The following is a 16,904-nucleotide window of genomic DNA, read 5'->3' on the forward strand; positions in this document are numbered from 1 at the left end:
AAATCACACAGCCGTTTGCCCCTTTAAAGGTGTTAAGTGTCTTGGATTTGGATTAGGTTAGGCAGTCCTGGTGTTTGGCCGAGTGTTTGAAGTTGGCAGTGACCCTGGAGATCGTGTCTAATGAGATTACGGGAGATCAGTTTTTTTTGTTTTGGTTTTTTTTTTGCGATACGCGGGCCTCTCACTGTTGTTGCCTCTCCCGTTGTGGAGCACAGGCTCCGGACGCACAGGCTCAGCGGCCATGGCTCACGGGCCCAGCCGCTCCGCGGCATGTGGGATCTTCCCGGACCGGGGCACGAACCCGCGTCCCCTGCATCGGTAGGCGGACTCTCAACCACTGCGCCACCAGGGAAGCCCGAGATCAGTTCTTTTTATCCTAGAGATGAAGTAATGCAAAGACTCCCACGTCATGTGGGCTGTTAGCGGTGGCGTCGGCACTCGATGCCAGGTCCCCAACTTCACCCCAGAGGCCGTGTTTCTCGCTGCATGCTGAAAAATGCCCTGGAAGTGGGAGGCAGGAAGTTCATGGCTTCATTTCCAAAAGTCGATCACCAGGACGTTGTTGGGAGATGGGGAGAAGGATGGCGCTCACGTGTTCTCAGCCGACGTTCCGCCTCCTCTGAGCTCCACTTGTCTGTTCCTCTCAAATAGACGAGAGCTGGGGAGCACTGATGGGGTGCCGCAGATTCCTTTGGAAGATGCTCTTTCCAGTCAAGAGGTTGAGGTTGCTTATATCTGCAGTGAGAGCTCCAGCCACGAGGACTACATCAGGTGGGTGTTCAAGTCCTTGCGTTGCACAGTAGTGCGGGACGATAAAAACGCCTGGGGCAGGCTGACATCTAGCAAAGGGGCCTTAATTACTGATGGGAAGAACTACATTGGATCCATGACCTTTCAAAATTGTCAGAATTTGAACTCTCACTCTGGGTTATAAATGTATAAGGACATGAAAAATATTGTAGAACTAATATTTATTTAGTACGCCGTAACTTAAAACATTAGAAACATTAACAATTAAAGTATCTTATTTCTTCGTAAAAAGCTTACTGAGTGTGGTTTAAACAGTGCCTGCCTTTTTCTGGTGGTTTAACTTAGCCACCATCTTTTCTGTGCCTTGGAGAATTGCCATAGTCCTTTCAGTTTCCAACATTTTGTCCTTTGCCCTTTCGACAACACGAAATCTCTGAGAAGGTCTCTAGGAGTTGCTTTAATAGGAAGAGTTTTGGCCACGAGATGAGTAAGGAGATAGTGGTGGCATCAGAGTGGGGAGATCGCATTATTCGTAGAGCAGGAGATGGGAAGTGTTCCCCCGCCCCACCTTTGAATGCAGAGCCTAGAGCCCCCCAAGCATTTGGTAGGACTGAGCCTGGAAGGAGAAGCCACACTCAGGACCTGGCAGTTGACAAGGCAGGGCCAGCCGCCCCCAGAATCTCAGCTTCCCTTCTGGGTCCTTACATCAGACTACAGCTGCTTCCACCATGCCATTCCCCAGAGTCAGCTGCCCCCTGTTTCTCAGGCCCACTCTGAGTGTGGACAGAAACACCTTTCTATGGTTCCCCTTAAACTTCTGTGGCACTAGAGGGTATGTCCTTAACAAAGTGATCATGTAATTCCCATGCTTATCAATGTTTGTTTCCGAGAATATCTAGAGAATAACAGCCAGACCTCTGAGCACAGCTCTCTGCATCCTTTACATCAGGCTCCCAGCCACTCGTAGGACCTAGTTTTCCCTCCACCCCCTGTAGCCCACTCCCCTGCCATGCTGAAATGCTGAAATTCACACCACGTCCCAGTGGACAACGCCCCATAAACACCCAATCCCCTGCATATGCTGCTCAGAGTGAAACATCCTCATCCCCTGGCACCTGGAAAATGCCTGTTGATACTTCAAGACCCAGTTCAGAGCCTTAGTGAAATCTTTTCCGATTGCCTCAGGCACAGCTGGCTGCCGTGGGTTTTTAATTTGTAGCTGTCACGTGGTAATAGGCAATTTCCCTGCTAACATGGCTGTATTTCTCCTCCAGAGTAACTGGTACATAGTAGCTGGTTGAATACGTGAGTAGACGAATGGGTGAGTGTTCAGATGAACACATGACTAGAAAGCCTTTCTCTTACCACTTAGTAGAAAATCACGTGAGATGCAGTTCATCCGCCTCCCCCTCTGGCCCTGACTCTCACCCGTGTCATGACACATTTACATGGAGACGTTTGTGCATTTATAACATTCTGTTCTCTGTCATGCAGGGCACTTAAGTGAAGTTTAATTGAAGTGCATTTTCTCTGTATTTATCCCTTTTTCCCAAAGACAGTTCCTAAACGCTGGCAAGCACGTCCTTGTGGAATATCCCATGACACTGTCTTGGGCAGCAGCTAAGGAACTGTGGGCACTGGCTGAGCAGAAAGGTGACGTATGTTCTGTGCATAGAGCACAGACCCTCTTCCTAAGGATTCCTGCCTCTAAGATTTCTGTGGTACCATCTTTATGCCTTTAAAACTTAACCCCATGTCAGATATGTTACTGGTCCCATGGGCTCCCACACCACCACCCCACACCCCATACTGTAGGCACATAAAGGGGGCATGTGTGGCGGGCCCACAGGGCAGAGGGATGGGTGGGGATTTGCAAACGTTTGTTCAAGACTTAGCTTCTTTTACTCTAATGAAAAGTATGAATTAGCTTCCACCTATGCTAGTGTTACAGATTATATATTATTAATATTTATATATTATTTTATATAATAATATATATAATTATATTTCATTTTGGCTTCATTCATGTGATAGTTGTATTGCTAATGGAAAAATGCACAGATCAGGGTAATTGATTGTCTTATGTGCATAGTTTTAGTTTTCATTGTTTCTCAAGAGGAACACTGGCATATTTATTATATGCCAGTAACTTGAAAACTCTGCTAAACACTTCATATGTTATTTTGCTTAATTCTCTTAGAAATCCTTGGAGGTAGGTATTTTCTCTAGCTTATGTATAGGAATCCATGGCTCAGAGAAGTTAAGAAATTGTGCCAGAAATGGGGCACAGCCTTTAAAAATTACAAATCTCTATATTGTATACCTGTGACTTATGTAATATTGTACATCTACTATACTTGAAAAAAAATTTTTTGTGCCAGGTCACAAAGCTAGTAATATGACCACTAAATGGGAGATGGAGGTTTGGTTTCAATCTCTCTGGGCTCTGAAGTCCACATTCATTCCTCTGAGCCATGCCGCCCTCCAGAGATTTTTCTGTTTTTATGGTATCTGGACAAGTCCCTCTACGGAGGCAATTAGAACTAACTAGAATGTTTTAGGGATTAATGGAGCTAGTTAAATGAAGTTTAAGTCAAAAACTCTCTCTGTTTCAACACTTGCTATTTTAAATGTTTAAAATATGAACAAAGTATGGTGAACAATTATAATGAAAATCACCAAAGAAAGCACCTTGTCCTTATCACCAGCGTAGACGGGTCACACTACTGAAACTCTTGATTGCCTTTCTCTAGTACTAGGCCGTGCTGCTGGAGGACAGAGCCCATCTTTCCTCTCTGTAGCCCCAGCAGCTAAAGCTAAACACCGCCCAGATAGGCCTTCAGTAGGTGTTCGTCGAATGAAAAGATGGATGAATGACTACTGAAGTGAGCAAAAGGTTGGGGAGCTCTGGGGCCATCACCTTTGTATAGTGTTTCTCATGGCACAAACGTCCCTGGACAGAGTGCAAGATGCCAGAGATTTCTTGCTAACTGCAAAGGAAAAAATGTCCTTTTACAATGAAGAGTTCTACTGTTACCATCCTAACCAAGTGATTGCTCATATGGGTAAGTATGACATCACAAGCCGTCTGGTGGGATGTGCGTAGCACAAATCCTGTAACTGAGATTTTAACCAGACTTCTCACTTCACAAGAAATACAGGGATGAAGGAACAAATTAAATGACACCAAAAAAGAGTAAGTGAACTAGAATGTGGAACACTTTACAAGAAAACAAACTAAGTGGCTTCAGGAAGATAATGTCCTGTGCATAGTGACTTCCTTCCAAAGAGCACAAGATGGAAAGAAGGGGAAAAAGAGTTAACTCTACACTAGAGAAACCAAACACTACGCCTCAGCCAGATGATTGAGGTCAGTGTGAACAGTGATAAGTCATGTTAATAGGATGTACCTGTTGACTGAAAACAAGTAGACTGCCAGTTATTTCTCCCGCAAAGATGAGTTTATTCAGAATCAGCAGAGAATTACAATTCAAGGTCTGCAACCGTGGCGAGCCACGTACAAATCCCTGCACAGCAAGGGCAGGGGAACACTTTTATAGGGGAAAGGAAGTTTGTGGGGGGAATAGTAAGCCAAGAGTCCATGGCTTTTCATTGGCTGAGTCCTTGCCAGGACAGAAGAGGAGTCGTCGTTTTCCTGTTGGGCTCTACTATCATCGCAGGGTATGGGAGCTCCCTGTTCTGGTCTCCCAGCACTATTTAATGGAGGTTTCTGTTTATTAACGTCTTATGTACGCTTAATATAATGTGATGAGAATGGCCCATTACTTCTGTAGTTTTCCTGTGCAAAACACACAACCCCAGTCTACCCATGAGAAAAACATCAGAAAAATCCCAGCTGAGGGGCATTCTACAAAATACCTAAACAATACTCTTCAGAACTATCGAGGTCATTAAAAAACAAGGAAATTTTGAGAAACTTTCTAACCTAAGAAGGGCCTCAGAAGACATGATGACGAAATGTAAATGAAACACAAAGAGCACATTAGGTTAAAACTATAGAAAACTGAATCAAATATGGACTTACTTTTTTAAAAATGAGAAAATATTGTTATATTGGATCCTGGTATTAGCTCCTTAAGCAAGCAGAATCTGGATGGCTTGCTTACAGATCATGAATGGCTTTGAGAAAAGAGAACAGCCCTGAACACCAAGAGTGACCTTTGTTCTCTAGACAAGTATTCATAACTCATACTAGAACATCCATTAAGCAGCGTTTACATGATACTTACCACTACGTATGAGATACTGTCCTTGATAATAGGGGATAACAAGAAGATGACCCTTGCCCTTGAGGAGCCCACAGTGTCAAATGGTCACAGCTAGCAGTATTAACTTAATCTGCTGAAAGGGAACTGAAACAGTAATTATAGCAATTACATTGTAGCACAGGAAGGAATAATCTTATTCAATTCAGCATACCTAATGTTATATCATTTTGGACGGCAAGAGTTATGGATAATTTGGGAGTGATGTCAGCAAGGTGGTGGAATAAGAAGCCTCAGAACCTCATTCCCCACAGAGACACCAACTTAACAACAATATATAGACCAAAATACCTTAGCAAGTACTCCAGAAATCAGTTAAGTGGTTGCGGTACCCCCAGGCAAGCACAGAGCCAAGAAGAGCTGCATTGAAGTGGGTAAGAAAATTCATTGCATTTGCTCACCATAGCCCTTCCCCTTCTAATTCTTAGATTAGAAGAATCTAAGGCAGGGGGAAAGGAAAGAGTGGAACATGTGTCCAATGTTCTGGCTTTTCAGGGGCTGATTTCTGTCTCTCCTGACTGGGAATGCTGAAGGAAACAGGAGTAGACATTGGATGCCAGGGTCAGGGCAGCTAAGAACGAAGCAAGCACTGTAGTTTGTTATAGCACCAGGGAGACTGCACTACTCTGAACAGGCGCCACAGGGAGCAAGAGATTACAGGTTCTTGAGAACAGGGGCAAACCTCTTTAACTTGGAAATTACATGTGTAAGCCCAAAGAAGATACATCTCCAGAAAAGGTTTGAGTGGCCTCCAGAATTTCTGGCCTGGCTGACTGGTGAAGGTCTTCTCCCGTACAAAGCAAGTCTATAAAGACTGGGGGAGGTGGCTGTTTTTTCAAATATTCAAATCTCAATACAGGCATATCTTGGAGATATTGCGGGTTCAGTTCCAGACCACAGCAATAAATTGAATATTACAAAGTGAGTCAAATGAATTTTTTGGTTTTCCAGTGCATATGAAAGTTATGTTTACACTGTACTATAGTCTATTAAGTGTGCAATATCATTATGTTAAAAAACAATGTACATACCTTAATGTTAAAATACTTTAGTATTAAAAAATGCTAACCATCCTCTGACAAGGCAGGGTTGTCACAAACCTTCAATTAGTAAAAAAAATGCAATATCCGCACAGTGCAATAAAGCGAAGTGTAATAGGACGAGGTTTGCCTGTAAATGATCACAAGGAATACAAAGAAACAGGGCCATATAGCCCACTCAGAGGAATGAAGTAAATCTGCAGAAACCAACCTTAACGAAATGTAGATCCAAGAATTACCAAAATAACTGTCTAAAAGATTTTCAGTCAGCTAACACAAAACATAGACAAGTAAATGAAATCAGGAAAGCAGTGCATGAACAAAATGAAAATATATCAACAAAGAAAATGTAAACTATACAAAAGAACCAAACAAATTCTTGAGCTGAAGAATAAAATAACTGAGTTGAAAAATTCACAAGAAGGGTTCAACAGCAAATTTGATCAAGCAGAAGAAAGAACTGGCAAACTTGAAGATGGGTCATTTGAAATTTGAGTCAAAGGAGCAAAAAAAAAAAAAAAATGAAGAAAAGTGAAAAAGGGCAGTCCAGTGGTTAAGACTCCACACTTCCACTGCGGGGGCTGCAGGTTCGATCCCTGATTGGGGAAACTAAAATCCCGCATGCCATGTGGCATGGCCAAAAATAGAAAAAAATGAATAAAACTTAAGGGAGTTAAGGACACCATCAAGCAGATCATTATCATTATATGCATTATGCAAGTCAGAGAAGGAGACAAGAGAGAGAAAGGGACAGAGAGCTTATGTGAAGAAACTATGGCCGAAAACTTCCTAAATTGGGGGGAGGAAATTCAAGACAATGAACTCCAACTAGAATAAATCCAGAGACCCACACCAAGACACATTGTTATAATGACAACTTGGAATAGAAAGAAACTACCTCATCATAATAAAGGCCATATATAAAAAGTCCACAGCTGATATCATACTAAATGGTAAAACACTGAAAGCTTTTCCTCCAAGATCAGGAAACAAGATAAGGATGACCACTTTCACCACTTCTGTTCAACATAGTACTGGAAGTTGCAGCCAGAGCAGGTAGGCAAGAAAAAGAATACTAGGCACCTAAATTAGAAAGTATAATCCTCCCAAACAAAAACAAATTTTTAAAAGTTACACATAATTTGGACATATCACTAGAGTTTAAATATTTAATGTAAAGGAGAAACATTTTAAGATATATTAAAAGCTCTCCACAGAAAGAGAAAATAAATTTATGTTGTATTGCTTCTGTTTGTAGGGGGCAGAATTATAGAGATGGAGAGCTCATCTTCATATAAGAAAGAGTTTTCTAAGAACCATAACTGTTCCGACATATTTACCCAGGACGCCATAGAAAACAGTCCCAGCACTGGTTATCATATAGCTGACTAGTGCTTGGTTAAGGGTACTTTTTGCATTTTCAAATATCAGAAATGGAATGGAAAATCATATTTTTGTTTTCATGGGCACATATAAAATGAATCACTGTTGGCTCAGGGCAGTGCATGGCCTGCTGTTCCTCTGTTTCTTCCCAGAATCAGTGTTTCTGCAGCCCCATCTGTCACCCTGCCAATCAGATGGGATAGCTTGCCAAGTCTGACACATTTAATAACAAGTGAGACAATTTTTTCTAGCATTTGTATTAATGGCTAAACTAGTTACAAAGGAAGACCTACCTCTACGACACAAGAAGTTCTGAGAAACGTCTTATTTCTTTTACAAAAGCAGCTCTGAATAGGCCAACACCAAAGCCAGTGAAGAAACTGAATAATAATTCTGGTACTCATCTCACTAAATTAATTAAGTCCTTATCCTTTTGTAAATTGAGATATAATTTCCTTATGATAAATTCAGAGATTTTAGGTGCAGAGTTAAATGAATTTTGACAGAGTATATACCCATGTAATTATTACTCCAGCCAAGATACAGAACATTTTTATTACTCCAGAAAATTCCCTAGTGCCCCTTTCCTGTCGGTGACTTGTCCCCTCAGTGACATCGATTACCTACTACCAGACTTCCCTGCAGATTCTCTCTCAGCTAGGATCTGAGAGCGTTCCTGTATTGCTCAATCATCTGTATAAACATCATGTCACATATATGCAAGGAAAAAAAAAGCAAATGAAACAAAATGGTAACAGAGATTAGCTGGTAGAATTCTGGGCGGTTATATTTTTTTCTTTATACTCTTCCACATTTTCTCAATTTTCTTCAATGACATGAATTCATGTTGACACTTTAAAACTAAAACTAAATATAATTTTGTTTCTACCATATGATCACAACCATGAAAAATAATTCACAGCAGGATGACAAGAAAGAAGGAAATATACCAATATATCTTAGTCGTGGTTCTTTCTGGTAAATAGGATCATGGGTATTTTTATTTCTTCTAATTTCCCCCCCCAAATTTAAAAACACTTATTTATTATTTCTGAGATACACAAAACACCCTATTTCAGAAGATGAGGCCAGAAATAGTTCTTTGAGAATTTCATAATATACTGCTTATGTCAGAAAGCTGCTGAAATCATGTTTGAGGAAATAAATGAGTCGAGAATTCAAGTCTATTAATTGCAAGTTGCCTTTTCATTTTCTCCTTAGAAGTTATATCTTATTTCATAATCCATGACTGATTCTGGCTCGCTGTCGTATTTTTGGTGCGATAAGTATTTATTTGGTTTGGTTTTGTTTTTTTTTTTGAAATAACCTCAAACTTATAGAAGAGTTGTGAATACAGTACAGAGAACTCTTTTTTCCTGAGAATCATTTGAGAGTAAATTGCCAACCTCACCCCCCAATAATTTCATGCATATATCCTGCAAATAAAAACAGTCTAGATAACCACATACAACCATCAAAATCAGGAACTGTTACCACGACACATTTTAACCAAGCTCACAAAAAATCAAAGACAAAGAACTTCGAAAGCAGTGAGAGGAAAAAGACTCATCACACACAAGGGAATCCTGATAAGGCTGTGAGCAGATTCTTCAGCAGAAATCTTGCAGGCCAGGAGAGAGTAGGCTGATACGTTCAATGTGCTCAAAGAAAAATATCAAATGAGAATACTTTATCCAGGAAAATTGTTCTTCAGAAATGAAGGACAAATAAAGACTTTCCCAGACAAATAAAAGGAGAATTTATCGCCACTGGACCTGCCTGAAAGCATGTTAACTAGTAACAAGAAAATATATGAAAGTGTGAAATTCAGCGCTAAATGTAAATACTGGGTTGGCCAAAATGTTCGTTCGCGTTTTCTGTAACATCTTATGGAAAAACCCAAACAAACTTTTTTGGCCAACCCAATATATAGTCAAATTCAAAATACTCTATTACTGCAATGGTGGTGTGTAGATCACTTTGAACTCTAGTATATAGGTTAAAAGACAAAAGTATTAAAAGTAACTATAGCTACAATATTTTGTTAATGGATACACAAGATTAAAATACATAAATTGGGACACCAATAACATAACTCGTTGGGGGGAGGCAAGTAAATATGTAGAATTTTTAAATGCAATTGAAGTTACATTACTGTCAGCTTAAAATGGACTGTTATAACTATAAAATGTATTATGAAAGCCTCATGGTACTGTTAGTACCACCAAGGAAAAAAATGATAAAGAGAGAAGAATCAAAGGATACCACGACCAAAAACCATCAACTCATAAAGAAAGACAGTGAGGGACTTCCCTGGTGGTGCAGTGGTTGAGAATCCACCTGCCAATGCAGGGAACACGGGTTCAAGCCCTGGTCCAGGAAGATCCCACATGCCACGGAGCATCTAAGCCCGTGTGCCACAACTACTGAGCTTGTGCTCTGGAGCCTGTGAGCCACAACTACTGAGCCCACATGCCACAACTACTGAAGCCCGTGCATCTAGAGCCTGTGCTCTACAACAAGAGAAGCCACCGCAATGAGAAGCCTGTGCACTGCAACAAAGAGTAGCCCCTGCTCATCACTAGAGAAAGCCCACACGCAGCAACAAAAACCCAGTGCAGCCAAAAATAAATAATTTTAAAAAAATAAAAAGAAAGACCGTGAGAGGAAGAAAGGAACTATAAAACAATCAGAAAGCAGGTAACAAAATGGCAATAAGTTCTTACCTATCAATAATTACTCTAGATGTAAATAGTTTAAATATTCCAATTAAAAGACAAAGAGTAGCTCAGTTCATAAATAAGACTCAACTATATGCTGCCTACAAAAGACTCACGCTTTAAGGACACTCATAGGCCAAAAGTGGAGGGATGAAAAAACATTCCATGTGGATGGAAAAATACTCTGTGCAAATGGAAACCAAAGGAGAGCAGGTGTAGCATATCACACAAAACAGACTTAAAGTCAAAAGCTGTAACAAGAGAAAAAGAAGGTCATTATATAATAAAGGGATCAATTCCTTCAGAGGATATAAAAATTGTAAATATGTATGCTCCCAATATTGGAGTACTTAAACAGATCTGAAGATAAAAATAGGCAGCAATGCAATAATAGTAGGGGACTTCAATGCCCTGCTCTCAACAGTGGATAAACTATCCAGACAGAAATACATTATGAACTAATGAATTTGAACTACACTTTAGACCAAGTTGCCTTACAGACGTATATAGAACATTCCAACCAATAGCAACAGAACACACATTCTTCTCAAATGCACATGGAACATTCTCCAGGACGCATCATATGTTAGGTCAGAAAACAAATTTAATAAGATTAAAATCTTATTAAGTATCTTTTCTGACTACATAGTATAAAATTAGAAGTCAATAATGGGAGGAAAGCTGGAAAATTCACCTATATATGGATTAAACAACACATTCTGAAAAAACAATGGATCAAGGGTAAATGTTTTAAAATTTTTGAGGTGAATGAAAATAGAAACACAAATACAGAAATTGATGGGATTCAGCAAAAGCATTTCTAAGAGAGTAGTTTACAGTGATAAACACCTACATTAAGAAAAAAGAAAGAACTCAAACAACCTAACTTTACGTCTCAAGGAAATAGAAAACGAAGAACAAACTTAGTTGATGGGGAGAAATAATAAAGATTAGAGCAGAAATAGAGACTAGAAAGACAGTAGAAAAGATCAATGAAACTAAGTTGGCTTTTTGAAAAGATAAAATTGACAAATCTTCAGCTAGACTTACCAAGAAAAAAGGGAAATGACTCAAAATTAATAAAATTATAAATGAGGGAGGAGACATTGTAACTGATACCACAGAAATACAAAGAACCATAAGAGACTATGAACAATTTATGCCAACAGATTAGATAATTTAGGAGAAATGGATAAATTCCTAGAAACACACAACTTACCATGACTGAATCATGAAGTAAAAGAAAAACTGAGCAGACCAATAACAGTCAAGGGGATTAGGAGATCGAATAAGTCATCAAAAACCTCCAAACATATAAAATCCAGATGGCTTCACAGATGAATTCTACCAAACATTTAAAGAAGAATTAATAACAATCCTTCTCAAACTCTTTCAAAAACTTGAAGAGGAAGGAACACTTTCCAACCCATTTTATGAGGCCAACATTACCCTGATACCAAGCCAAACAAAGACACTACAAGAAAAGAAAATTACAGGCTGCTATCCATGATGAACATAGATGCAAAAATCTGCATTAAATTCAAGAGCACATTAAAAGGATCATACACTATGATCTAGTGGGATTCGTCCCTGGGTTGCAAAGATGGCTCAACATATGTAAATCAATAAATGTGATATACTACATTAACAAAATGAAAGATAAATATATGATCATCTCAATAGATGCAGAAAAAGCACTTGACATAGTTCAACATCCATTTGTGATAAAATCTCTCAACAGATTAGGTGTAGAAGGAATGTTTCTCAACATAACAAAGATGATACAGAGAACCCCACAGCTAACATCATAATCAATAGTGAAAAGTTAAAAGCCTCTTCTGTGAGATCAGGAACAAGACAAGGATGCCTATAATTACCACTGTGTGCTATTTAACATAGTAAACTGTAAGCTGAAGCCAGAGTAATTAGGCAAGAATAATAAATAAAAGGCATCCAAATTAGAAAGAAAATTAAAATTGTCTTTTTGCAGGTGACATGATCTTATATGTAGAAAACCCTGAAGACTCCACTGAAAATTGTTAGAACTAGTAAATTCAGTTAAGTTACAGAATACAAAATTACCATACAGAAATCAGTTGCATTTCTATATACCAACAACAAAGTATCTGAAAGAGAAATTGAGAAAGAAATCTCATTTACAGTACCATCAAAAGCAATAAAATACTTAGGAATAAATTTAACAAAGGAGGTGAAAGACATGTACACTGAAAACTGTAAGACATTGATGAAAGAGATTCAGGAAGACATGAATAATGGATACCCTGTGTTCTTGAATTGGAAGGACTGGTATTGTTAAAATGTCTATACTACCCAAAGCAATCTACAGATTCAGTGTAGTCCATATCAAAATTCCAATGGCATTTTACACAGAAATAGAAAAAACTACCCCAAAATTTGTATGGAACCACAAAAGACTTTAAATAAAAAAAAGCATTCCTGAGATGAAAAACAAAGCTAGAGGCATCACACCACCTGATTTCAACCTATATTACAAAGCTGTAGTAATCCAAACAGTGTGGTACTGACATAAAAACAGGCACATAGATCATTGGAACAGAATAAAGAGCAGGGCATAAACCTATGCATATATAGTCTGCTGATTTTTGACACCAGGAACACACAGTGGGAAAAGGATAGTCTTCAATCAGTGGTTCTGGGAAAACTGGATGGCCACATGCAAAAGAATGAAACTGGACCCCTGTCTTACACCATTCACAAAAATGATCTTGACATGTATCAAGGACAAATAGAGCTGTTCAAAACAAAGGGACTTACCTGAAACTGTAAAACTCTTAGAAGAAAACACAGGGAAAAATTCTTGACATTGGTCTTGGCAGTGATTTCTTGGGTAAGACACCAAGCATACAGGAAATGAAAGCTGAAATAAACAAATAGGTCTGCATCAAACTAAAGAGCCTCCACACGGCAAAGGAAACAATCAATAAATTGATACTTTACAGAAGAGGGAAAGTATTTGCAAGCTGTATATCTGATTAGGGGTTAATATCCGAAGTATAAAGAACTCAGAAAACTAATAGCCAAAAAGCAAATACTCCCATTAGAAAATGGGTAGAGGAACTGAATACACATATTTCCAAAGAAGACATGCAGATGGCCAACAGATATGTGAAAAGTTGCTCAACATCATTAATCATCAGGGAAATGCAGATCAAAACCAAGAGACACCACCTCACACCTGTTAGAATTGGCTGTCATCAAAAAGACGAGAGACAAGTGTTGGCGAGGATACGGAGAAAAGAGAACTCTGGTGCACTGTTGGTGAGAATATCAGTTGGTGCAGACACTATGGAAAAGACTGTGGTGGGTCTTCAAAAAGTTAAAAATAGGACTGTCACGTGATTCAGCAGTCCCACTCCTGGGTATATACCCAGAGGAATTGAAATCAGTATATTGAAGAGATACATGTACACCCATTCTCATCGCAGCATTATGCACAATAACCAAGAGATGGAAACAACCTAAATGTTCTTCCAGAGATGAAAAGGATAACGAAGTGTGGCTTATATATACAGTGGAATATTATTCAGCCGTGAGAGAAGGAAACCCTGCCATTTGCTACAACATGAATGAACCTGGAGGGCATTATGCTAAGTGAAATAAGTCAGAGAAATACAAATACTGTATGGTTTCACTTGGAGCGGAATCTAAAAAGAAAAAAAAAAAAAAAAGCCTGTTTCATAGAAACAGAGATTTGAATGGCAGTTGCCTTGGGCTGGGGGAAGGGGAAATAGGGCAGTATAGATCAAAGGGTACAAATTTTCAATTATAAGAAGAAGAAGTTCCGAGGATCTAATGTACAACACGGTTGTTATAGTTAATAATATGGAATTGTATACTTGAAAGTTGCTGAGTAGGTCTTAAGCATTCTTATCACACACACACAGTGAACTGTCAGGTGATGGATGTGTTAAGTGTCTTGACCTTGATGATCATTCCACGATGCATATGGACGTCAAAACAGCACATTGTACACTTTAAAGATATAGTTATATCTGTCCATTACCCCTCAATTTTATTTTTAAATAACTTTTTCATAAAATTCATTAGGATTTTGATAAAAGTGGAAATAAATGTGTGTGTTCAATCAGCCATCTTGAATCCAAAGCATGGACATAGCATTTTTGAGCAAATTAAAAAAATTTTTTTTAATATATATATTTTTTTATCAAAGTATAGTTGATTTACAATGTTGTGTTAGTTTCAGTTGTACAGCCAAGTGATTCAGTTATACATACATTCTCAATTTTTAAAAATGAAAAAAATACGAGGAAATTAACAGGATTTAGGATGACTGCCTTTTTTTTTTTTTTTTAAACCTCATCCTTGTCGTGACAGGGAAAGTCTTGCATGAGGAGCACGTTGAACTCTTGATGGAGGAGTTTGCATTCCTGAAAAAAGAAGTGGTGGGGAAGGACCTGCTGAAAGGGTCGCTTCTCTTCACAGGTCAGCCCTTGGTGGGATCACAGGTCATATGTAACTGGTGAGGCTGGTGGAGGGTTACTGGGTTCTGAGCTCTCTAGGATGTGAGCTTGGATTCATTTCTGCTAAAGACGTTCTGACTGAGGGCCCATTTAATTTTCCCACGCACCCACAGACAATAAAAATAATCTATTTTTCTTCTTTCCTCAAATGAGATCTGATTGCTCAGTGGGCCTTGGGGAAGACGTGTTAGAAATCTCAAGCACATTTATGCTTTTGGCCCAATCGATTAGGTAGAATTTTCTCTCATGAAATCTTGATGAGTTGGAGATTATTTTTCCACAGGAGGTTAAAAATGAAAGCTCTCTTTGCTAAAGGACCGAGAAGGTTCTTGGAGAAGAGAACATGTTTATACTTCTCTGTGGAGCAAATAGAATATGCATAGACCCTTTCTTCCTCCAACATGTTATTAGGACATTGGCTGTGGCCAAGATATTTGATCTACTATATATTCAGCTATTTACTTTATGTTGGTCATTCTTTGAGCACCTCCATTAGCAGAAGGAAATGAACAGCCTGGAGCCTCAAGGTCTGCAGTCTCCTTTGGGTGGACTCCTTGGATTTGTCTCCACCCTAAGGCATCTGGGCCACCTTTCCTGAGGGCTTTCTTTACAGAAACAAAACCGACATTGTCAAGTGGTAAAACCATTCATCTGTTCGTGAGTTTCCAGAAAATATACAGTAGTGGAATCTCATTTCAAAATCCATTTTCAGGGACTTCCCTGGCGGTACAATGGTTAGGACTCCGAGTTTCCACTGTGGTGGGGGCATGGGCTCAACCCCTGCTTGGGGAACTAAGATCCTGCATGCCGTGCGGTGCAGCCAAAAAAAAAAAAAAAAAAATAGAATGGCACAAAATCCATCTTCATCCTTTAAAATCATGATATAATGAGAGTTGTGGAGACAATAATAACCGTTAATCTGCACAAGGAACTGGGCTAAGTATGTGACATTATTTCATGTTAATTCATATGATAATCCTAGAAAGTGGGTATTTATTACCCCCATTATACAGATTTTTTTTTAATGAAGCTCAGAGAAGTGAGTAGCTTCACAAAGTTGACCCAACAGTTATGTGGCGGAGGCAGACAGATTGGAGCTCAGACTTGTAGCAGCTGTTCGGTCCTCTGCGAAGAACAGGAGCAGACAGGAACCAGCCCAGAGGGAGCTGCCTTTCCTTTGTAAGTTTCATACTTAGGTCCTAGTGATTTGAAACCATGTTGTCTATGAAACTTACAATCTTTGTTTTATCTTTTTATTTACTTTGCTTGTTTTCTTTAGAACATACTCATAATTATTAGTTGTTTTAAGTCAATATCAAAGTCTTAAGAAATCTTTGAAGAGCAGTGTAACAGATATGAAGTCTTATAAATCTAGGTTATGTTTAAAATTTAGGCTGGGATGAGAGGGGAGCAGTATCTTGACCAGATTTCTGGTACAGATACTCGTTGCAATATACTGTAGTACACGAGATTATGAAGACTGAGGAACACGTAACGCTGTATCAGTTTTCTTGATATTGACTACTTTATAGGAATTACTGTTTTCTCCACAGCTATCACAATTCCTTCACTCCCTTATCACTTACACAGACAGTTATATGGTATTTATAGGAATATAGGCTTGAGGGACTAAAATACGTTAATTCTTTTACTTCTTTAAGTCACTGACTGAAGGGGATATATGTTTACATATGTGTGTGTGTGTGCATATACACACACACACACACACACGTTAGAAGCCTAAAACATTTTTATTACCCTGTGGGCCAGATGGACTGCAATTTCCAGTGAAATATTTTATTTTACCAACAAAGTGAATTTAAGAAACAGGAAAAAAGGGAGACGTTTTTATGAAAGTCTCCATCAGAATTAGTCATCTTGCACAGCCCCGTCACAAGGTAGGTTGTGTGTCCTGATCACCCAGCCACATCTGTTCGCTCCCTGTCACATCCCCCATGCCCCCCAGCTGTCAGCCCCGCCCCTCCAGTCCCCGCCATGTCTGTGATTCCCCACAGCTAGCCCGCTGGAAGAAGAACGGTTTGGCTTCCCTGCATTCAGCGGCATCTCTCGCCTGACCTGGCTGGTCTCCCTCTTTGGGGAGCTTTCTCTCGTGTCCGCCACTTTGGAAGAGAGAAAAGAAGATCAGTATATGAAGATGACCGTGTGCTTGGAGACGGAGAACAAAAGGTAGGTCATGAGAAG

At 39.3% G+C, this 16,904-nt stretch overlaps 1 protein-coding gene across 1 annotated transcript in view; it reads left to right on the forward strand.

Annotated features, from left to right (window-relative positions):
- Positions 1-16,904, forward strand: part of BLVRA (biliverdin reductase A) — a 55,306-nt gene that overhangs the window by 34,727 nt on the left and 3,675 nt on the right. The window contains exons 4-7 of the mRNA XM_022593069.3: positions 652-771; positions 2,306-2,403; positions 14,557-14,664; positions 16,718-16,889. Coding sequence (XP_022448777.1) covers positions 652-771; positions 2,306-2,403; positions 14,557-14,664; positions 16,718-16,889 — 498 coding nt within the window. The remainder of the gene's footprint in view (positions 1-651; positions 772-2,305; positions 2,404-14,556; positions 14,665-16,717; positions 16,890-16,904) is intronic.

This window comes from Delphinapterus leucas, chromosome 9, assembly GCF_059928025.1.
Source record: "Delphinapterus leucas isolate spDelLeu-1000000601 "Yukka" chromosome 9, BTC_Dleu_Yukka2, whole genome shotgun sequence".
In the NCBI taxonomy this organism is placed as follows: domain Eukaryota; kingdom Metazoa; phylum Chordata; class Mammalia; order Artiodactyla; family Monodontidae; genus Delphinapterus; species Delphinapterus leucas.